At 35.9% G+C, this 24,029-nt stretch overlaps 2 protein-coding genes across 4 annotated transcripts; one reads left to right on the top strand and one right to left on the bottom strand.

The window, feature by feature from the left end:
* Window positions 1-6,028: 6,028 nt before the first annotated feature.
* LOC142520663 (ATP-citrate synthase alpha chain protein 1-like) lies at window positions 6,029-9,367 on the bottom strand. 3 transcript variants are annotated; one of them, XM_075623747.1, is made up of 13 exons: window positions 9,258-9,367; window positions 9,035-9,143; window positions 8,164-8,340; window positions 7,892-8,053; window positions 7,722-7,802; window positions 7,583-7,634; window positions 7,354-7,468; window positions 7,178-7,259; window positions 7,000-7,095; window positions 6,819-6,920; window positions 6,567-6,683; window positions 6,340-6,456; window positions 6,029-6,250 (listed from the first exon to the last, which is right to left on the bottom strand). In XM_075623747.1, exons 2-13 carry the CDS (start codon window positions 9,131-9,133, stop codon window positions 6,179-6,181), a joined length of 1,272 nt encoding a protein of 423 aa, XP_075479862.1. In that variant the 5' UTR covers window positions 9,134-9,143; window positions 9,258-9,367; the 3' UTR covers window positions 6,029-6,178. The 3 variants fall into 3 exon arrangements, with proteins under 3 accessions (XP_075479862.1, XP_075479860.1, XP_075479861.1); XM_075623745.1 differs by having other exon boundaries at window positions 9,035-9,147; window positions 9,258-9,325; XM_075623746.1 differs by lacking the exon at window positions 9,258-9,367 and adding an exon at window positions 9,217-9,244 and having other exon boundaries at window positions 9,035-9,147.
* Window positions 9,368-15,434: 6,067 nt separating this feature from the next.
* Window positions 15,435-23,330, top strand: LOC142521270 (uncharacterized). Its single transcript, XM_075624499.1, is given in 8 exon segments — window positions 15,435-15,532; window positions 15,622-15,779; window positions 16,273-16,307; window positions 16,310-16,357; window positions 16,474-16,560; window positions 16,767-16,915; window positions 17,027-17,158; window positions 22,865-23,330. Coding segments are annotated over 7 exon segments (789 nt in total). The 5' UTR covers window positions 15,435-15,532; window positions 15,622-15,631; the 3' UTR covers window positions 23,055-23,330.
* The last annotated feature ends 699 nt before the right edge of the window (window positions 23,331-24,029 follow it).

Here is a 24,029-nt window from a genome sequence, read left to right as displayed (position 1 = left end):
GAAAGAAGCTCCTGGTGGTGTGATTGCAGGTATTTGCATGCTTTGCGATTATCCTGCACGTGTTTTATTAGATACAGTAGCATCTCACTCATTCATATCTCATGCATTTGTTGCATCACATGATATTATGTGTACCCCATTGTATGATACACTATCAATAGCTACGCCAGCAGGAAAGATTATTTTGTCTGAACAAGTTGTGCATAATTGTGTATTGATAAATGAGGACAATGTGATATTTCTGGATATGATTGTTCTCCCATTGCACGACTTTGATTGTATTGTTGGCATGGATATCTTGACGAAAAATCGAGCTGCTATTGATTGTTTTCATGGAGTGGTTCGATTTCGACCTGTTGATGGACCCAAGTGAAATTTTTATGGCAAGGGTTCCCAAGCTAAAATTCCTTTGGTATCTTTTTTGGAAATGTCTCGACTTTTGTTTAGCGGGGATGAGGTTTATCTTATCTACGCTATTGATATCTCTAAGAAGGAGCCTTCTTTATCTGAGATTCCTGTTGCGAAAGAATTCCCGGATGTATTTCCCGATGAGATTCCTGATTTTCCTCCTCATCGAGAAGTTGAGTTTAGTATTGATCTTGTACCGGGAACTGCGCCTGTTTCGAAAGCTCTTTATCGCATGGCACCTCTGGAATTGAAAGAATTGAAAGAACAATTACAGAAACTTCTCGATAAGGTATATACTCGACCGAGTATATCACCTTGGGGAGTGCCAGTTTTATTTGTTCGAAATAAAGATGGTACTATGCGAATGTGTATCGATTATAGGCAATTGAATCTGGCTACTGTGCAAAACAAGTACCCACTTCCTCGTATTGATGATTTATTTGATCAGCTTCAGGGTACTTCTGTTTACTCTAAGATCGATCTTCGTTCTGGGTATCATCAAGTACGAGTTCGAGATGAAGATGTGCCTAAAACTGCTTTTCGTACCAGGTGTGGCCACTATGAGTTCTTGGTTATGCCTTTTGGTCTCACTAATGCTCCTGCCGTATTTATGGATCTAATGAATCGTGTCTTTCGAGATTATCTTGACTGATTCGTTATTGTATTTATCGATGATATTCTTGTATATTCGAAATAAAAAAAAGGAGCATGTTGAACATCTGAGACTGGTACTTCAAACTCTTCGTAATAGCCATTTATATGCTAAATTGTCCAAATGTGAATTCTGGATGGACAAAGTGGTATTTTTGGGCCACATCATTTCGAGACATGGCATATCTGTTGATCCTGCTAAGGTTGAAGCTGTATTGAATTGGCCGAGACCTACGAATGTTCCTGAGATCCCTAGCTTCATGGGTTTAGCTGGATATTATCGTCGCTTTATTGAAGGATTTTCGAAAATAGCTAAACCTATTACTCAACTGACACAGAACAATCAGCGATTCATTTGGTCAGATGAATGTGAAGCTAGTTTTCTTGAATTGAAGATGAGATTGACCACAACACCTGTGCTAACTATTCCTTCAGGTACCGGAGGATTTGTGGTGTGTACACATGCGTCTGGTAAAGGTTTGGGCTATGTTTTGATGCAACATGGCAAAGTGGTTGCTTATGCGTCTCGTCAATTGAAAAATCATGAAACTCATTATCCTGTTCATGATCTTGAATTGACTGCCATTGTGTTTGCACTGAAGATTTGGCGCCATTACTTGTATGGAGAGAAGTTTGTTATCTATTCAGATCATAAGATTCTGAAATATCTCTTTTCTCAATCTGATTTGAATATGAGGCAACGCAGGTGGATGGATCTCCTGAAAGATTTTGTTTGTGAGATTCAGTATCACCCTGGATCGGTAAATGTTACTGCGGATGCCCTTAGCCGTAAAGTTCATGATTCTGTTTTAGCTTCTATCAATGTCGCCAAAGTACACGAGGATATATGTACTTCTGGCTGGACTTTTCACTCGAATTGGAATTCTGTCACTGTCTCAGCATTGCAAATTGAGCCGAATTTGATATCAAAAATACGAAAGGCCCAACGAAGCGATGCTCAGATCCGAAATTCGAAAGAACTTGTATCTGCTGGACATTAGTTTGGATTTCAGATTTCTTCTGATGGTTCTTTACAACTTAATGGTCGGCTGGTAGTTCCTGATAATTCTGATTTGAATTCTTCCCTTCTTCGTGAAGCACATTGTAGTAAATACAGTATTCACTCTGGAGGCCGAAAGATGTATTTGACATTGAGACCTCAATTCTGGTGGAGACGTATGAAGAAGGACATTGCTAAATTTATTTCGAAATGTCTTGTCTGCCAGCAAGTGAAAGCCGAGAGAATGAAACCTGGAGGATTACTCCATAGTCTCGAAATCCCAAAATGGAATTGGAAACATATTGCTATAGATTTTGTGACTCATTTACCTCGTTCGCCCAAGGGCTGTGATGCTATTTGGGTTATTATTGATCGACTTTCGAAATCTGCACATTTTATTCCATATGAGCGGACTTATCCTTATAAGAGAATGGCTCGTTTATAAATCGAGAATATTGTGAGACTGCACGGTGTGCCAGTCTCAATTGTATCTGATCGTGATCCCAGGTTTGATTCTAAATTCTGGGGTAGTTTCCAAGAAGCTATGGGTACGCGTTTGGTTATGAGTACTGCTTATCATCCTCAAACTGATGGCCAGACTGAGCGTACAATTCAAACGTTAGAGGATATGTTACGTGCGATAGTGATGGATTTCAGAATGGGATGACAAGATGCCTTACCATTGGTAGAATTTTCTTATAATAATAGCTTCCAAACGAGTATTGGTATGGCACTGTTTGAATTCCTATACGGGAGACGATGTAGATCACCGTTATTCTGGGATGAAATTGGTGAGAGACAGATGACTGGACCTGAAATGATACATGAAATGAATGATAAAGTTCAGTTGATTCGACAACGAATAAAAGCTGCTCAGGATCGTCAAACGAGTTATGAGAATAAACGAAGACGACCCTTAGAATTCCAGAAAGGTGATAAAGTGTTTTTGAAAATATCTCCCTTTAGAGGCACTGTTCGATTTGGCATGCGAGGGAAGTTATCATCTCGATATGTTGGTCCATATGAGATCTTTGATCGAGTTGGGGATCTTGCCTATCGACTGGCATTGCCACCATATTTATCTGCCATTCACGATGTATTTCATGTTTCTATGTTGAGAAAGTATGAACCAGATCCATCACATGTGCTTCAACCTGATGAGGTTGAACTCGATCCATCTCTTTCTTATGTTGAGCAACCTATTCGTATTATGGATCGAAAGGAGAAGATATTACGTAACAAATCGATTCCTTTAGTTCAAGTACAATGGACACGACATGGTGTTGAAGAATCAACGTGGGAATAGGAGAGCAATATGCGAGAATCATATCCACACTTGTTTGATTCTCTTCCATCTGTTCCATTGTATTCAATGTATAATGATCCATTTACTGATTTCAGTTTTGATATGTACTATAACTTGTAATGTACTATATGTTTTCCAATGTTATGTATATATGGACACTTGAGATTTCGAGGACGAAATCTTTTAAGTGGGGGAGAAATGTAAGGACCGTGTATCGTATTATCTTAAATCCTATGTCGATTATCGATAATTCATGAAATTGTCATGTGATTATGTATATGATGTATATCATGACATTGAAAGTGAGAAAATAGGTTGTGATAATGAAAGATTATATTAGAAATTGATTTGTGTTGGAAATGTGTGCTGAACCGTGACAAAAAAGTGACACATGTTACGGTTTTTAGCATAATTAACTGAGTATTAGTCCAAATGAAGTGAAGCCACTTTCATTGGAAAGCTAATACATTGTACTAAAACTTTCATGTTTTGAGTTTTGTCTAAATCCATTTGGAAATAGGAGAAAAAGCATCCCGAAGTGTATCGTGTGCGTAGCAGTTTCTGCACTGACACATTTTGGGAGAATGAGCATAACTCTCAGATCCGATATCCAAATTGAGTGAGGTTGGTGGCAAATGAAAGCTAAGACATAGAGCTACAACTTTCATGTTGACTACTTTTGCAAATTCGAAGCCTAAAATAGCGTTTCGGACAGAACAAGTCGCGCTAGGGCGCAACAGTTTGCGCGCCCCAGCGCGAGACCAAGCCAAATGGTGTTCCGGCAGTAGTGGGCGCGCTGGTGCGCCCAAACTTGACCGCCCCAGCGCCGATACAACTATTGCACATTATTTAAAGTGATAAGAATGAGTTTCCTTGCCATTTTAAGTTTTCTGAAGCGTCAAACGTCGAAAGAGAAAAGAAGAAATCGAGTTCTTTTGTACGAATCAACCTCGAAACATTGTCCAAACTTGGAACAAATTATATATCCGGAATCCTCGCGTCGAGAGCTTCCTTTTCAGGTAAGTTTCTTCTAGTTTCAGAACCTTTAATTATTGAAGTGCTGGAATAGCATGTATTTGAAGTCGAGATTCATATATGTTGTATAATAACCGACAAGAAACTAAGTTTTGAAGTCGAAATTGAATTATTTTATGATTTCGATTTGATATGAATTTTTGAGGTTTCAAAAGATATCTGAAACTTATATTGTTGATTTTGAATGATGTTTTTGATTGAAATGAATATGTTATTGATGTAGATAAATTATTATACCGATATCTTCAAGCTACATCGACTGGAACGAAGAATTGAGGTATGTTGCGACCGGGTAACATACGACGGGTATCTGTATCATATGATATATGTTTGATTGATTTGATTGAGAATATGTGTCTATATGCCTTATGTGATGACTTGATGTGCCATACATGACATTGTGATTGGAATATCGATGTATAAAATAAATATTTTGTTAACACACATCGTTTGATGCATACATCGATACATGACATGCACGTTGAGCTATGATCCTTGGATACCCTGATATGATATGATTTGATTATGGGGTTTGTGAACACGATGCTATGTTTGGTATTATATGACCCTTAAAGAATATTCATTAGTGGACCCGTTGAATGATTGAGATTTGGGATTTGATGGCGGTTTGTCGACGCTATCATACGAGTATCCCTGATTGAGGCCGGTGTGCCAGCTCGAGCATTGATTTGATAGCAATTCGTTTGATTCTGACATGTGCTGAGTGGATTAGCATTTGACCTGATACCTCCACGACATACATGCATTGCATATCATATATCATCGTGTAGATATCTGTTGTATATATGATGGTTGTTCCATACGGATCTTTGCTCAACCCCAAGGGAGGCTGTTGTTGTCTTTGTGTGTGGACAATGACAGGTACTCCAGGATATCAGGAGACCAGAGAGGGTGCTTCTGGAGGGAGTCACTGTTGAGTTGAGGTTTTATGCTTTGTTTCCCAGTATATATGTATATGTATCTATATACCGGGGCATGTCCCGAGGATATGAGTTGTTTGTTTGTAGTTGGTCTTGATTACGTGTGGGCGTGTTTTATGATGTGAGATGAAATACTATTTTTAGTATTCAAATAAGATGTTTTGGGCTCATCATAAAGAAAATTTAAACTCGTTTTCCGCTGTAATTAATTAACCCTAATCAGATTGTGTTGTAATAACGATTAAGAGTTAAGGGCCCCACAAGTTATCTAATAAAGGGCCCAATAAAGTGATCTAATTAATTATGAGTTTCCAAAGTATTAAACAAATTGGTACGGTCCACCTTATGTGTAGAAACCCAGCCCAATTAGGTCTTCAATGATGGGTTGAAGACTGCTAAGATTATATAAGGTTATGGTCCCCAAGGCACAGAAAAAATAACACAGAATACATACGGCACACGTATTCTAGATCTCTCTCATTCTCCCATCAAAGGCAAGAATAAGGTGGTCGATTCTCTGTTGTCTTGGAAGATCTATAACCCTGACACTATATATCAATGGATTCTGGTACGTGTTGACTGTTATTTATATTTTCTAATAATTCAACATGAATTACTGGCGTGTTGTGATATATGGATTTAATCACATGATTTATATATTTATTTTATTAAATCTACAACATGCCAAATTTAGATGTCATTTATTTGAAGTTCTTCATGACAAACATAAAATGTAAAATTATTACAACTTAAACATTGTCATCTTAGGAAAATTCAAACATAAAGTACTAAAACAAGTGAAAATCAAAGTAGGACACCCTCATTGGTGATTTAACTTCATGCAGCGGTAGTGATACACTCAATAGCCTGTTTGCATATACCAGTCATGGTCGCCTCCGGTCCATAAACCTACAATTTAACAAAGTTGAAGTGAGTTATTAAAGGGTTTTTTTCTCTCTTTTTCGCGACGGATAATATGACGAATTGACGAATATAACCTCGACGGGAACACCGATCTCTTCTGCAAGAGTTCTCATCCTTGCAAGGCCTCTTTGGTAATTTGGACCCCCTCTTCTGACATATAAATGCATTCTTGAAGCCTTAAGCTTTGCCTCCTGTTATTTAAAGCAGCTAAGTTACCTGTGTACTTCTAAGCAGAGTATGATCCGGGAAGAGGGGATGTAGCCGGAGTCGAGTGAAGTATAAAACACCGCCGGTTGTTTACCTTTTCTTTCAGAGCTCGAATAATGCCACTAAACGTAGCAGCAACGTCGGTGAAGTTAGCTATCCCACCACCGATCACAAGGGCTCTCTTCCGGCCATCAGGCTCTGCAGTCGCGCACTGCACGAAAAGCATCAATATTTTCTAGTCCGTTTCATAAAATTCACGTTATAACATCTATCTTGTGCCAGATTCTATTTGGAACTAAAGCAAGAAATTAATGTGATAATTTATGCAAAAGTATACAGTACTTACATCTATCACAACTCTAGCATACTGCAAGACCTCCTCTTCATTCGGGGCACCGCTGTATTCTGCATAGTTCCCAAGCTCAGAAGCAAAGCCAAGATCTCCGACCTGTGCTCAAACATGATAGAATAGGCAAGGCTCGATAAAATGGGAAGAAACAAAGAAAAATATGAGATGAAAAACGTACAGTATCTGTGTAAATAACACTTGCTCCTCCTCCGGCCACCATGGTCCATATCCGCCCTTTAGGGTTCAGGATTGTGAACTTGAGAGATGCACTCGTCTAAATCGATGGCCAAAAAAAGTCACGATGGTTAATTTTTTAGGCTAACGATAAACGAAAAAGATCGATCACCTGCACACACCTTCTCATCAAGTTTATGGATGAAGCTTTCCCTCGGACTCATGACTCTCCCAAACGGCATTGGGAATTCTATATTTCCCCATCTGCAAGATAGTGTAATGCTAATATGTAAGATGATTTAAGCTGACAGCATCAGTAGATTTTCGAATTGTACATAGTCGCGTGCAGAGCATGTACTTTTTGAAGTTCTTGAAAGCAGCAGTATCATCGAGTTCTCCTCTCATATCCAAAGGATAAGGCTTTCCATCAACCAAGGTGAACGGATTCATCTCAAGAAACACGAAGTCCAAATCTGAGACGAATGAGATCTCGGATCATTACCAAAAACAGATGGTTCATTCAACTACCTGAGATGTGCTTGCTAGTAGGTAATGTTTAATTTGGGGTCTAAGTTCATAAAACATACCTAAAAACAAATCATAGACTACTTTGATGAACTCCTCGATCACCCCTTTAATCTGGACATATTATGTAAAAGAATTTCAGCTTATACACAAGCAAAGAATTAACAAAGAAAGAAAGACATGTATGCCTTTCATTCACACCTCCGCAGTAATGGCTGTCACAAGTGGGGCACATAGATCTGATGTAAAAATAGCCCCCGTTGGCACGAAGATAGTCTTGACCTGAATAGAATAAAAGATAATGCATGTACTACTCCGGTAAGTGTTGGAACCAAACGATAAGAGTACGCAAGAGTCTTTGCGTGCGGTACCTTATCCCAGTTCTCTTCTATTTCAATTCCTCCACATTCTGAAAAGCTGATGCTGCATCCAAGTCTCTCGGAGACAATGTTTAGGTAAAATTCTTCGTCGTGTGGAACAAATGGTTCGACAATGATCGTTGTAATAAGCCCTCTGCATCCCCCAATCTCTACCTATTCAATAAATGGAATGGAGTAATCAAACATCAATAAACTTCATTTTCTATATTATAGATTTTTGTGAAATTATCATATATATATAGAGTGACAGAATGTTATTATACTTCTTTTCCAAGCCGTTCTTTAACAAAAGCAGCAACTCCATCCAAATCCAGGTTCAACGCAACAAGACCACTTTTGCCACGTTTTCCGAATAACATATCCGGCTTCACAACCAGTTTTGTTGATGATAGCCAGGGCTCTTTCTCTACCAGTTCTTCGAAGTTTGTAGATTCAGTTATCTAAACCATTGCAGAAAATATAGAACCTTATAAGAAATTAAGAATGATAACATCTTGCTAATATATTTATATTTTACTTTTTCAGATTCTGCAAGTACACACCATTTCAAAGTCCATTCAAGGCCATATCTTCGAGGACCATTCAAAGAGGTATATTCGATGCAGAATTTCGAATAAGCTATATTATCTTGTCCGGGGGAGCTAGAGATGGAAAGTTTAGATCATTTGTCATTTGTTCCAAAAGCTCGAGATATTAGCTCTTCATGACAAGAAATCTCCTTCAAAAATCATGTTTTCCATAACAAAAAATATATGTGTGTAACATTACCAGATGAACTATTTCTTCTACCTCTTAAAATCTTGCTCACTACTGATTCAACCTACCAAATACCCACTTAAGAGAAGAAACTGAAACTATACTCAGGGGAAAATTATAAAATCCGTCCTATAAGTTCGGTCTGCTTTAGCTTTTGGTCCTGTAAATCATCAACACTCGCGGGAAAAAAGACTAAAAGTGAAAGAAAACGATCAACTGATTGGACTAAGATGATGAAAAGCAATAACATGCTAACCAAACATCTTTGTTTTTTCTAACAGCATCAACCAATAGTTCATCTGTTCTTCTCAACTCCAGCCAATTCTTAACAATAGCCATCAAAATATCAGTAACCCAAAAGAAAAGAGTTAAACTCACTTGCACACATTTCATAGCCAATTCAGACCCAGAAATCCTCTTGAAATTCTCTTTCAGTAGTCTTTTGGATACATACTCCCTGATCTTCTTCCTCGCCATTTCTTTTCTGCTACCTGATGATAAGATCAAGAATTCTTGAATGAAAATCGAAATCGAGTCATCTATTACACGTTCGGGATTACCTTAAAACTCAACAAAATACTAAGAAAGTTGCGATCTTTACCGTTAAAAGTGGACCCAATTGATATATATCTTTATATAGAGACTGATGGATGCTACTCAGAAACTTTGAACTCAGATTGAATCTTGGTTTTGTGTTGGCTCTATTTATAGTTGAGTTTCAGTTATGAAGGATATAATAAAAATAACAATCTATTAATTTTGTAGCGGGAAATTGAGTAGAGCCGACCCGAACCATTTCCGAAAAATCGAAATAATCGGAACCGAAAACATAGAGTTACGGTTCATTTCTGGTTGTAGAAAACAGTAACTACCGGAATCATATGGAAGTGCAACTACTATACATAAACATCTATTTGATTCATATAAATTATATTTAATTCTTTATTTTATTTTTCTAAATAAATCTAAATGTTAATAATATTTTATACTATAACTGATGATCAATTAGTTTAACTATCTCAATATTGTCTGAAAAAATTTTAGTTCAGACCAAAACCAGTGTGAAACTTTGAAAATCCATATACTTAGTGGCATAAAAATTTGGTTTAATGGCTAATTAAACATGGCTTAATGGTCATAAAAACGTGATTTAGTGGTTGAATAATCATGGAAGAAACTTTTGCTTGAAAATGAGTAGATTGTTGTTGAATTGCTTTCGAATATGAGAGATTTCAAGCTTGTGAAACATAATTTATGTGTTGCAACTGATACCTTTTTATAGAGAGTTGATAAGAGGCCCCACGACATGTCACGATCTCATGTCTCTTAAGCTATTACTCCATGATTATTCAACTATTAAGCCACGTTTTTATGTTCACAAAGCCATGTTTAATTAGTCATTAAACCAAGTTTTTATGCCACTAAGCATGTGGATTTTCAGAGTCTTCACAATCAGAATCAGAACCAAAATTAGAACCGTTAAAAGAATCGAAATGACACATCATTCAAGCGGTTTAATTCCGATTCTACTTTTTTTTTTTCCCCGAAAGAAACCATGGACTTTAAAACTTTAGGTATGTTAATAAATAATATAATTTATTGATGTTTTGACTATTTAGAATGGTCCAACACGTGGAACTCCATTGCACAATTTTTTGGCAAGCACTTTGGGACTTCACTTGGTTGTTTTTGGTACTGTTCCGTTAGACATATGATAGTGTTGCTGTCAAGGTATTAAAACAAGAGCGTAACATTGATTTCGAAGATAAGTCTTAAAAATTAATTTGTGAAACGTTCTCATAAACGTTTTTGAATTTATTGAAGTGTGAACATATTCGTTTTCCAATTTATTCAAGATCTTGAAATTACGTATATTCTGTTCTCATATGATATCAATGAATTTGGTCTCGATTTTATAAGATGGCAAACACGTCGATCCGGATAATTTCTTCTATAGGCAAACATGTTTTTCTTGTGCCCTTTTCGAATATTTTCCCAATATTTTAGTTTCAATCTAATTTTTTTACTAATTCACGTTCTCTAATTTATCAACGTATATATATATGAAATATTTTTTTGTAAACATATGCTGATCATGGACATAATAAAATATGACTTGAATGATTGAGTTATACTTTTAGGCTACGTTTGGTTGGAGGATAAAATTATGAAATGATTAAGAGAGAAATGATAAAAAGAATGATTGAAGTAGATAATGATAAAATAATATTATGTTTGGTATGATTATTAAGAATGTGATAAATAATAATCTTTTGATGAATTGACAAAATCTCCCTTCCACTTTTACGGCGGTGGTCGGCCGGAGGCGGCAACGGCGGCGCCCGGGCGACAAGAGAAGTGGGAGGCCGCGACGGTCGGTCGACAGGAGAAGGGGGTGGTCGGCAGCGGCGGTGGGTGTCGGCGGCGGCGTCAGGGGACGGCCGACGGAGTCGACGGCGTGAGGCGGCGTCCGGTGACGGTCGGCGGCGTCGGGAGACGGCCGACAATGGTCGGCGGCAGGGGTCGGCCGACGGCGGGGGTGGTCGGTCGGCAGTCGACGGAGGGAAGTGGTGGTGAGTTTGGGTTTAGGAGAAGGGTAAAATTGGAAAAATATGATGGATTAAGAATATGATAATTAATCCTAGGGGTGAGCAATGATTATTTTATCCCAGTTAATATAACCTAATCATTCATAGGAGGGATTGACTTGGTTAAATAAAAATCGTACCAAACAAGGGATAAAGGTGGGTTAAAAATTCATAAACACACCTTCTTATCACCCCTACCAAACGTAGCCTTAGAATTTAGACAACTTCTTATTGAAAACATGACTTATCTTTCTGTCACAATCCATAAAAACAAACGTATTGTAATCAAATGTCATAGATACTTGAGTATGTCTCTTGTGAGACGGTCTTACGAATCTTTATCTGCTAGACGAGTCAACCCTGCCGATATTCACAATAAAAAGTAATAATCTTAGCATTAAAAAGTAATACTTTTTCATGGATGACCCAAATAAGAGATCGGTCTCATAACATACGACCCGTGAGACTGTCTCACACAAATTTTTGTCTAGATACTTTTCAATAACCATAAATACACTAACTCTAGTGTAATTTTAAATATTTCTTTAGGTGCATATGATTTTTCAACTCAATTCAAAATTTACATATATCATAAAACAAACTTATGCAACTTGATGTTTATGAGATTTTAAGTTACTTCTTCAAGACATAAAAGCAACAACTACTACAAACATAGGTTTTCCAACATTTATTAAGACTCAACATTAAAACTCATAAACATAGTTGTTTCATGTTTTTTAAATTCCACTTCATGAAACTAAAAGAATGATTTTGAAAATTCAGCAAGTGGAATTCATATACTAATAAAATACATATAAAATAACAATGAAAATAAGGTAGCCTCAACATAAGGATATAATTCTGGACTTCCCATATGACCAAATAATTTATTTGATTTTTCATATAACATTTTCTTGAGCGATCCTTATTGTATAAAATTGTTTAGTGTAGTTTATCTGACTAACATGGTTTGAAAGCTATTGTGTTAGTCCTGTAGTTTATACGGTGCACACTGAATGATAGAGGCTACATATTCAATTGACATAAAACGTGATATTTAAGGATCAGTTAGATATATTATTTGATCAATATTTTTTATGTTATTGATCTTCTTTTATATATTTTTATTTTTAAAATCAACGGTTTTCTCCTATACAAAAAAGTGAAAAAAAAAGTAAAAAATCGTATGATATAAATTTCTAGAAGAAAGTTAAAAAATTAAATATTCAAAAAGGTCAAATGTTTCTCTCAACTCCAAATGCATGGTAACAAGCAATGCCGTGTTTATGACCATTAAATTTACCTAATTAGCAAATCCCTACTCTACTTAACATCGCCGGCTCAATTAATCTATCCATAATTTTTTAAAAATAATTCTATATGCTACTCGAAATTATAATAATTTGAAAAGAAAAGAGTATGTTTTGTACGAGACGATGTCACATATCTATATTCGTGAGATTTGTCGATTTGATCTATATTAGATTAAAAAAATAATACTTTTGATATAAAAATGTGAGCCTCGACTTGTAATATCATTATATTTTTTAACTTACAATAGCGAAAATATGTATAATAATTGACTTTACAAAATGCAATACTAATGCTAGTATGCTCTCAAATAAAAGACAATCATAATTTCATGATCTTGTTATGCCAATATTTCAATTTACATGAATTTTTTTTATATTCAGAGTCCTGAAATCCTGTATATGGAATTTATAATAGAATGAAAATGAAGGTTAATCATTGGGAACGTAGTGAGGAAATAAACTGAGCTTATATATATTTATCAGTAGTATTGTTTTGAAAATATCTTGTCAAGTGAAATGTAGTGATTGTTCAAAACTATAAAGTGAGTATTGTGGGCTAAAGAGGTGGCTCTCACCAATGTTCAATGAACAATTTTTCCCACGTACTCAAGTAGAATCCGTACAATGATCAATTATGAGCCAATGTAAACTCACATTTCCGGACCGAAGTCACGTTATTCAGATGAACTATATATCAAGGTTAAAACTAGTTGTTCATTGGATTCACTTTCCGGGTTGAAGCTCTGTTGTTCAGTATATTGATCGTTGTCCAAGGATCCAGTCATTCAGACATTCAGTACTTCAGTCAATAATCGACCAATAACCAGTCAGGAACCAATAAAAGTCCATAAAATCAAATACGCAGTACAATATGACAAATAAATTGATAGATAAACAATATAATACGATATAAATTAATAAATCGGTAGTTTATGTAAGTTTACTCGTAAATATCAAGAAGAATGCCAAAAGTGTCATAATTGAAGAAAACCTGATAGGGACCTCACTGTAGAAACCTCATCTTGGTGGCTTACTTTTTTGTCTCGTTTCAATCCCAAATCAATATAATTTAAGTGATTTTACACTGATTAAGATCGGTAATAGATATTGGAACCTTTTGAAATTCATTTTTTGTACAAACCTTTCACTGCATAATTTTAATAAAGCTTTAAAAATTCATAGTAATTAAAGTACAAGTCCAAAAAATTACCAAACTTTTCAGGAATACGTAAAATAGTGCAGAAGTGGCTGGAAATTGAGAAATACCAAACGTGCCACCTTGCCGGCGTGTGGCCGAGATCCGTTAGCCATGCATGGGCGGAATTTTTTGTGTGAACTTGTCTCATCCCACTCTACAACTTTCGTGTAGAAATTTTTTTGAAATTACGAACTGATCTTGCTTAGAATTCAAAAAACAAAGATTATTATTTATCTTGCTTCGGCTCCAAAAAAGTATTCGGACCACTGCGAGGATGATCGGCCGATATATTTGTAAACTAAGAAACATTTTGAACAACTTTTATTTTAAAGCCACGGTAAAAATCGCTAAAAATGATGGAGGAATCTAGGCTGAAATTAACTACCCTAAAAACAAGTTTCTGGAATTCTTCCAGAAACCTGTTCTTCGTGAATCTTTATTTTTCGGGCAAAATTGGTTGATGAGTTTGCTACACCTCCTATAAATGTTAATTGTTGGGTGGAAGAGGAGTTTTGCGTAAATTTTTATGAATTTTTGTAGATAATTTGCAATATTCTACCATTTATTCTTATTTTCTCTCTTTTTTCCCGCTCTAATTCATTTCTCATTTACTCTCTAACGTCGTGAAGATTTTTTTTGGTGATAAAATGCGTCACATAAGACCTTTTTTTATAGGCAAAATGAGATGGTATGAGTCACTACACATAGTCAAATCTTGGCCTAATTTAGTGACACTTATTTGCTATTAAAATTAATTAGTAATAGACATTTTCCATTAATCAATACATTATTTAATTTTTTATATATATTATTTTTATTTAAGTTATATTATTTTAGAAACATATTTTATATGTTTTTAATGTTCAGTTATTAAATTTTTCTTATAGGAGAATAAAATTCATTTCTTATAGTTAAATTATTATTATTATTGTTGTTGCTGTTCAAATCCATTAAATTTTGAATAAACATCTCAAAAATTTTGGGGTGCTTAAAAAAATAATATTTTTAATGGGTCGAATCAGATTAAAAATACGTTTCATAAAATTAACCTGCGAGACAGCCTCATAAGATTTTTTGTCATGTCTGAAATACCGAACTGTTGGCCGATGACTTATCCATTTAACATCAATATCCTAAATTTAAGATGATATTTCAAGTCTGATACTCAATTATAACAAAATTATTCACTTAACTTTTAAAAAAAGAAAAATATTGAATTATTATAATTAATATATAAGCCTGCAAATTATCGCGTACATGATTAACTAGGTATGGTTTATATGTCAGCACTCATTTATCATTAATTGAGTAACGTTTAGTATGTTGAAAAATGAATTTGGTCACGTAATTCATACTATTCAGATTTCTTTTTATTTTTTTTTTCTTTTTAAGTATTTAATTTGTTACATATATCTGTTATATTTTAATAATTTAAAATATAATATCAATAATATATTAAGAAAATATAATTTTGCTTATTTTAATTTGAAATTTCAGATGAGTTTTATTATAATTATAATATTTCTAAATTTCTTAAAATTTTGTTTTTGGATAAAAGTCGATTTTTTTTTTGTAAATTTGAAAGATTTGGGCTTTAAAACCATTGAGCCCAATTTCAAATCCCGACTTTAAAGCCCAAGCCACCCGAGAAAACAATGAATTTCCAATAATACCGAGCTACATAATTTGAGGAAAAATAGAGAATGGGTTTTTTTTTTTAATATTCTCTGCAAGAATATTCCCATTTCCGGTGGTGGCATCGATCTGGAGGATTTCGGTTTGAATTTTTTGTTGAAGATCGATTAATTCATGTAAATTTGCATTGAATTTTCCGAAATATGTCTTCATTTTTGTATTTCTTGACAGAGGCATAAAGATGGATGATAAAGAGAAGATTGAGGAAATGAAGATCCAATTTCAGCGGTTTTTGAATGAAACCCAGGGATTTGTTCAGAAAGTTCCGCCAACTCAGTTGTACGCTGCAATTGGAGTAATATTACTGACTACTCTGTTACTAGTAATCTGTAAGCCTGTCCCGTTTCAATGCCCTAACGAAAACCTAATTTGTTGCAACCTAGTGAAAATTTTGAGTTCTTGGGAAATTTTTCGTGTACTTTACTAACGATGCTTTGCATATGGGTGGGGTGGGTGGTTCCTTGTTGATTCGTAGGATTTTCTGTGCTCGTTAGCCATTAATTGCACTTTTCTTTCTCAATTGAGCTTTGCGATTTAATTATATATTAACTGCTGGAAGAGCACTCTATGTTGTTTCAGTATCAGCATACAGTTTGTTCTTTTTTCGTATTTTTCTTCCTTTTTTACTTCAAATAAATCATACTAGAAATATTTTCTCTGGAACCGCTTCCCATTACTTGATGCATTTTTTGCATCATTATTATGCTCTCAAAAATTATTATTCCGTTTCCGCTTCATTTTCTATATACTACATCTGTCTCAGTTGCTCCACCTCGTATGATTTAATGTGATTTGCTTAACTATTTAATTATTGATTTCTAGTTCGTCTGGTCAAGCGTAGATCATCTAACACTATTGCGCACTAACTGGGCTTAGTGGAAGTGGCAAAACCCTTCTGTTTTATCAGGTAGAAGCACAGAAGTTTTTTTGGATCACTACTCTCAAATATTTGGGGCGAAGTTCGTTTGTTAAATTTATGCCTTTTATTGGTTGTTTGGTTTTGTAATTTGTTGTTTCCGATAGCTCCGAGATGGATCCTCTCATCAGGGTACTGTTACTTCACTGGAACCAAATGAAGGAACTTTTGTCCTACACTCTGAGGTGACTAAGGTAATGCCGTTTAATATCTGCAAATATGAGGAGTTTGAATGTATAGTTAATTTTAGAATCTTAATATGAAATAAGGTAACGCTAATGTTATGTAAACTGACTGTTTGGATCATTTAGTTTGGAGGATTGATTTGTCATCATATTTTCTCCTGAAACAAGTAACTGAGTAATTTAATCCGTCTGAACCTTTTTTACCTACTCGGCAGAAAGGAACAATAAAGCCTATTCACATTGTTGATGTTCCTGGCCATTCACGGCTTCGACCCAAATTAGACGAGTTCTTGCCTCAGGCAGCTGGTGTGGTATTTGTGGTGGATGCTGTCGATTTCTTGCCAAATATCCGTGCTGCTTCAGAGTATGCAATAGCTTTAATTGTCTGTATACACATCCATGCACAACCTCATGAGTTGGAAACGCTTAAAAGATTGAATTTTAGCATCTAAAGTCATTATAGATTCTGCTAAAGGTACCTATATGAGATTTTGACCAAGACAACTGTTGTCAAGAAAAAGACCCCATTATTACTACTGTGCAACAAAGTTGATAAAGTCACTGCCCACACAAAGGATTTCATCAGAAAACAGCTGGAGAAGGAAATGTAAGATTATTTGTATACTCAAGGCTTTATATCACTAAAATTTTACATATCATGTTTATTGATGTATTTCTTGTGTACAAGCTAACTTATACGGTTTATGGAGGGGGGGAGTGTAATGGATTACTCCGTAGCGACAGCCATCATGATGATGATATAATACTAAAATTGTAAAATAATCAACAAGAACACAAAGATTTACGTGATTCACCCAATATAAATTACGTCCACGGAGCTACTGCAAATCTTTATAACAACAAGAAATAGTACAAGTGTTTACAACAAAAACTCAATATCTCACAATCCTTACCTCAGAATATAACCTAGAAAATATTTTCTTCGACTCTCACAAGATAACCTTACAACATTTTGCTCTCTCTAATTTAAGAAGCTTTGAAATTGCTTTGATTTGGGATGTATTACACTAAAGCGATGCATATGATTCCTCTGAATGCAGTTGTGCATTTAATTCCACCGAAATTATGCTGCAGCCACCAACCATTGGCAATTATTGTCGAATTACAATTATTCAAATCACATTGGTCCACCTAACATTTCTCCCAGTTAAAGACATGACCATCGTTGCAGTAGCTCATATATCCATTTTATACTTGGAGTATAACTAAAGTTAAACACAACTTCAGTTTGTCAATGGTCACAACCTTTGTGAGCATATCGGCTGGGTTCTTACTTCTAAGAATATTCTCAAGCATCAAGATTCCATCTTCCAGTAGTGATCTAATGAAATGGTACCGAATTTGTATATACTTTGTCCTGGCATGATAAACATGATTTTTTTTTTTGATCAGAAACTAATAATTTATTAAGGTAATAATAATTGATATTACAAAGCTAGTGGATGAGCAATCCACAGTCCATCCACTGATTAGCTAACTAGAACAAGTTCATAAGTTAGATAAAACACCAATCCCTAACTAGATCGGATAAAAGTAAATGCTGAAACACTGGCACACTAGTCGTCCATTTTGCCACTGTGAATCTTATCTTCTCCCATAATTCTTCCGACGAGTCTTCTTTGTCGCTGAAAATTCTGTTATTGCGCTCTATCCATATCGACCAAAAGGTGCAATGTACAATCATAGTTGTAAAAAGCCCTCGCCTCGCTCGCTTAAGCGTAAGGCGAGGTGAGGCGGCTTGGAAGCGCTTCGGATTGATCCGAAGCCCATCAGATTATGAAGCACACGCTTCTGGGCACTTTTGTTAGGATGTTGGAGCGATGGCTTGTGCGCTTCTGCACAATTGTTATTTTTAAATCTACCCAATTCCATGTTTAGCCCAATTCCAGGTTTAGCCCAAGTCCAGAATAAAAATTAAACCCAGCCCAAGTCCATAATTAAAATCTATATCGTTGCTTAACAATTCTGAAGTCGTGTGCTGCTGCATCTTTGCGTGCGTCTCTTCTCTGTCTCTGCCGCCGCCGCTCCGGCCGCCGCCGCCGCCGCTCCGGCCGCCGCCGCCGCCGCCGCCGCCGCCGCCTTGTTCACTTCTCATTTGCTAACCAAAAATTGGTAAACCCTGTATCAACTTTTGGAGTGGGAATTCCTTTTGTATTGATTTTTTTTTGCAACCCTGTATTAATGCTGATAAAATATGACTTTTTATTTTATTTTGATTTTTTGATAATATTTTGTTTATTGCGTTTTTTCCGTAAAGTGTACGCTTCGCTTTGCGCTTTGCGCTTGAAGCCCCAAGACACTTGAGCGCTTTTTTGCGCCTCGCGCTTTTGACAACTATGTGTGCAATGATGTACCAAAAGATTCTTCTTCCCCTTTCATTGAGAAATCCGTTCTCCACAACAAACATATCTCTTGAAGATGCTGGAAAAATCCACTCGAATCCCAGGTGTTGCATAACCTTGATCCAGATTCGTCTTGTGAAAGAACAATGTGACAGCATGTGGTCTTGATTTTCCTCACTTAGCTTGCACAAGCTGATCTTGATAAACATGATTTCTGGCTAAATGAATAGCACTCTGACTGTCATAATGTAACATGCTATTCTCAAGCTTCTGACCCAGTTCCTCTGGAAAGGATCTGAACCATATCGTCTCCTTTCTAGCTTCTGTAACTGCAACGTACTTAGCTTTCGTGGTAAAAAAATGCAATTATCTTTTGCAACTTATATACTCAGCATACTGTCACCACCTAATGTGAACATATAACTAGTGCTACTTTTTCTGCCATCCAGGTCACCACTGATGTCTGTATTGACAAAACCTTGTAAGCCCAAATTTGACCTCTTGAAGCATAAAGATAAACTATCAACACCTTCAAGTGCCCGAGAATCCATTTAACTGTTTCCCAGTGTTGTTTTCTCGGATTGCTCATAACCATTCTCACCACTCCCACTGCATGTGCTATATCTGGTCTTGTGGACACTATTGCATACACGAGGCTTCCGACAACAGAAGCTTAAAATCCTGCTCCTTTTCACATATTTTTTTTTAAAATAACTTCAAGATTCCATTCTACGGATCTATAAAGATCCTCATTCCAAGGATTGTTTTGCAACACCTAAATCCTTTATAGCACATTCTTTTGATAACTCCTTTTGAGTTTATCAATCTCCTCCAAACTAGCTCCTGCTACCAACATATCATCTACATATAGCAGTAGAATGATATAAAAATTATCAAGTTTCTTCACATAACAACAGTGATCAGCCTGACACCTCAGGAAACCGTCATTACTCATGAATCCATCAAACTTCTTGTACCATTATCATGGAGCTTGTTTGAGACCATACAATATCTTATGAAGTTTGTACACCATTTTCTCTTTTTTTCGTACTTCAAAGTCCTGTCCTGTTGCTGCTTCATATAAATTTATTCATCTAGGTCACGATGAAGTAACGCCGTCTTTACATCTAATTGCTCCAGATGTAAATCTTCTTTTGCCACTAATTCGAGTACAATCTGATAGTGGTTAAGTTAACCACTGGAGAGAAAATTTCAGTGTAATCAATGCCTTCTTTTTGTTGAAAGCTTTTTATAACAAGCCTTGCCTTGTACCGCTTGCTACTAGCATGTTATTTTTTAACCGGTAAACCCACTTGTTATGTAATTTTTTTTGCCTTGCGAAAGTTCTGTCGACTCCCACGTCTATTTGGATGACAATGAATTCATCTCATCTTCCATTGCTAACTCCCACTTGGTTGAATCATCATTTTTCATTGCCTCTTCATAGGTCTCCGGTTCATCTTTTTCTGTCTGGAAAATATAGTGAAGTGCAGGAGAGTATCTCTCAGGTGGTCTAATTTTTCTTGAAGATTTACTGAGTTCAATTATCAGAGTTTGTGTGTCATCATTTTGTGTAGTTTATCCTTCTACTAGCTGAATTAATTAGAACATAGGATACACACCCAAACACTTTCAATAAAGAAAGGTTTACTTCTTTGTCGCTCCATTACTCTTCAGGTATTTTGCAGTCAAGCGATACCGAAGGTCCTCTGTTGATTAAATATGCTGCAGTGTTAATAGCATCAACCTAAAACGATTCCGGTAATCCTGAGTGCAACCTCATGTTCCTAGCACGTTCATTCAGGGTCCTGTTCATACTTTCAGCTACACTATTCTGTTGAGATGTATCAATAATGGTTTTCTTCATTTTGATCCTGTTCTGTGCACAATATTTCTTGAACTCATCATCTTCGTATTCAACACCATTATCAGATCGTAAGCACTTCACCTTGAAGTAGGTCTCATTTTCAGTTACAAATTTCCATCTTTTAAAGGTCTCATAAACATCAGATTTATTTTTTAAAAAACAAATCCAAACTTTCTGCTCGAATCGTCGATAAATGTGACATAATATCTTGAGCCTCCAAGGGATGTCAAGATATTATGTCACAGGAGATGGTCTCCATACATCAGTATGACCAGCTCCAACTTTGTTGTTTTCGGTTCTATACTGCCTTTAGAAAAACTCACATTTTTTTGCTTCCCAAAGATACAACTTTCACGTAGCTTGTATTCAACGGTCTTTATTCCGGTAACTTCCCGTTCGATACAAGCATCTTCATTCCCGTTCGATACAAGCATCTTCATTCCCTTCTCACTCATATGTCCAAGCCTACAATGCCATAGACTTGAATTAGTTCCAACATCCAAGGCTGCTAATGTATCTCTGCAACTGGAAATCATATAAAATGTTTCAATTTTGTTTTCTCGAGCAACAACCATGGTTACTTTGTTCACTTTCTAGGCACCATCATCAAAGATCACATTATGGCCTTCGTCGTACGCCTTACTTTGTTGATTTCCAGACAAATATATTTGAATCTTCATCCGGGCGTCTATACCAACTATTTACAAAGGTTTTTCATCAGACAAAAAAACTTTTCCGTAATCGCTAGTGATGTAATTATCGAATACATCACGATTTACTAGTGGTATGAAACGAAGCTCCTGAGTCCGTGTCCAAGAATCAATCGGGCTTTCCGTGGATAGTAATAGAGCATCATGTACCTCCTCTATAACAACATTTGGATTATTTTTCGTTCATTTGTTGTTCTTTTTAAGTGACTAGTCTGACCACAGCTCCAACACTTCAAATTCTTTTCAAAGTTGCTTTTGTCTTTTCCATTTTTTGACTTGAATCTACCGCACAATCGCTTAGAACTCTTTTCGCTACTCCCGCCCTTGACTTTATTCTCGAGATTTATAGCAGATCTTGATGATGTTCCTTCACCCGAATCTATCATGCGAACTTATTCAGCAAGAATCTGAACTCTGACAATCATTGGATTGTAGCTTTCTTTTTCCAACAGAGTTGCTAACTGCTGCTCGCATTGATTCCCAAACATTTGGTAAAGACACCACAAGAATAAGTGTACAAATCTCAATATCAAAATTAATTTCCCAAACATTTGGTAAAGACACCAAAAGAATAAGTGCACGAACCGATCCATCATCTTCGGCCATCGCTTCTCTAGCCTTAGCAAAAAAAATATAAAAAACATTTCTGATGTGGAAGATCAGACAAAGCACTAACTACAGAGTATACTCAGAATTTTAAGAAATTTTACTGATACCATTTGTTGTGGATTAGTCCGAAACGATTACGATCATTATGATAATATAGTACCAAAATTGCGGAATAAAATAATCAACAAAAATACAAAGATTTACGTGGTTCACTTATAAGCTACGTTCACAGAGCTACTGCAAATCTTTATAACAAGGAGAAATATTACTGGTGTTTACAACAAAGCATTCAACATCTCACAATCCCTACCCAAGGTATGACTAAGAAAATATTTTCTTCGACTCTCACAAGAGAATCTCAGAACACTCGGCTCTCTCTAATTTAAGAAGCTTTGAAATTTCTTCGATTTAGGATGTATTAAACTGAAGCGATAGAGCTCCTTCTGCATATAATTCTTCCGAATGCTTCTGTTCATTTAATTCCACCAAAGTTACGTTGCAGCCACCAACTATTAACAATTGTTGTCGAATTTAAAATTTTCAAATCACATTGGTCCACCTAACAGGGAGGTGATGCATGTATAGAGATACATAACGATTGATGAAGCCAAACTAGATTCTTGACTGTTAAAAGATCTTCAGGATTGGCAACTTTTTAGAATAATTCCAACATCACATATTAGTATCATCAGTTACTAGCTAAATTTCTCTTTCACCCTGCATGTTGGATTATCAATTTACTCTTGGTTTCTTTTTTAATTCAGCGACAAGCTTCGTGCATCAAGAACTGCACTATCTTCAGCAGATATTACTAGTGAACAGTCCCTTGGAGTACCTGGAGAAACCTTCACATTTTCTCAGTGGGTCAACAAAGTCACTGTTTCCGAAACATCTGGTTTAACAGGTGATGTCGCCCAACTAGAGCAGTTTATAAGGGAACATGTAAAGCCGTAAAGGATAACTCAAATGGACACCGGAAGGTATGATTTGCATTGTGAAAAAACTGCCTGTGGCCGGAAAAATCAGGGAAATGAAGTTTCTTTTCCCCTGATGTATGTTAAAATTTGGTTCTTATCACCAGTTTGGAATACTTGGTTTATGGCTCATCATTGAAAACTAGTTAAATTGTTTTTAACATCCTCATTTTTCTGTGGCCTTAGTGTTGCATCTTCTCCTGAGAACTAAGCACATGTGTTGAACCCATTACCTTCAGTAAAAAATGTTCTTTCAGTCCAGTCTGACGAGCTCTGCTGAGGGAGTCGAACTTAATTTGTCCTGAGTTCGAAATTTTTCCCTTTTAAACACACACACGGAGTTTGCGTTTTTTTTAAAAAAATAAATCAGAAGATTTGATTTTCTGTGATCACTCCTGTTTATGTATGTAAATGTGGATGAGTTGAGCTTGAAAAGGAGTAAACATTTGGCCGAACCTAGTGGGAAAGCTGCCATCTTTGAGAGACAATTTCTTCAATAACGTAATTGGTATGTTAAATGGATTACGAGTAGGACTCTTGTAAGATAGTCTCACGAATTTTTATCCTTGAGACGGGTCTATCTTACCGATATTCACAATAAAAAGTAATACTGTTAGCATAAAAAAGTAATAATTTTTCATGGATGACTCAAATAGAGACTTGTCTTACATCGTCTCACACAAGTTTTTGTCATGAACTATTACTAATGACCTTCAATTTTTTCTTTAAAAAAATATGTGCTTGCCTTATCACTAATTTTTAACCTGTTGAGTTATAAATAACATAGGCTAGAATTGATAAACTGCCGTCACCCCGTTTGTGGTGCAATGTCATAAACCTCTTTCAAGAAGGCGTAAGTAATTATTAGTACCCAAACCAACTTTGTTTCGATGATGGAGCCATATCCAGTTTCATGGGATCGATTGCTGTGTCTGGATTGAAAAATAATACTTGA

Source organism: Primulina tabacum, chromosome 12, assembly GCF_025594145.1.
Source record: "Primulina tabacum isolate GXHZ01 chromosome 12, ASM2559414v2, whole genome shotgun sequence".
NCBI classification, from domain to species: domain Eukaryota; kingdom Viridiplantae; phylum Streptophyta; class Magnoliopsida; order Lamiales; family Gesneriaceae; genus Primulina; species Primulina tabacum.
Note: the sequence above shows the minus strand (reverse complement) of the source record. Positions and strands in the feature narration are given on the sequence as shown.

Excerpts from the sequence above, each read along its gene's own strand:
- LOC142520663 (XM_075623747.1), bottom strand. The coding sequence starts at position 9,133 with ATGGCGAGGAAGAAGATCAGGGAGTATGTATCCAAAAGACTACTGAAA. Across the intron at positions 7,635-7,721 it reads TGACAGCCATTACTGCGGAG|ATTAAAGGGGTGATCGAGGA; the intron begins GTGTGAATGAAA and ends TAATATGTCCAG. Across the intron at positions 6,684-6,818 it reads ATGCTAGAGTTGTGATAGAT|TGCGCGACTGCAGAGCCTGA; the intron begins GTAAGTACTGTA and ends CTTTTCGTGCAG.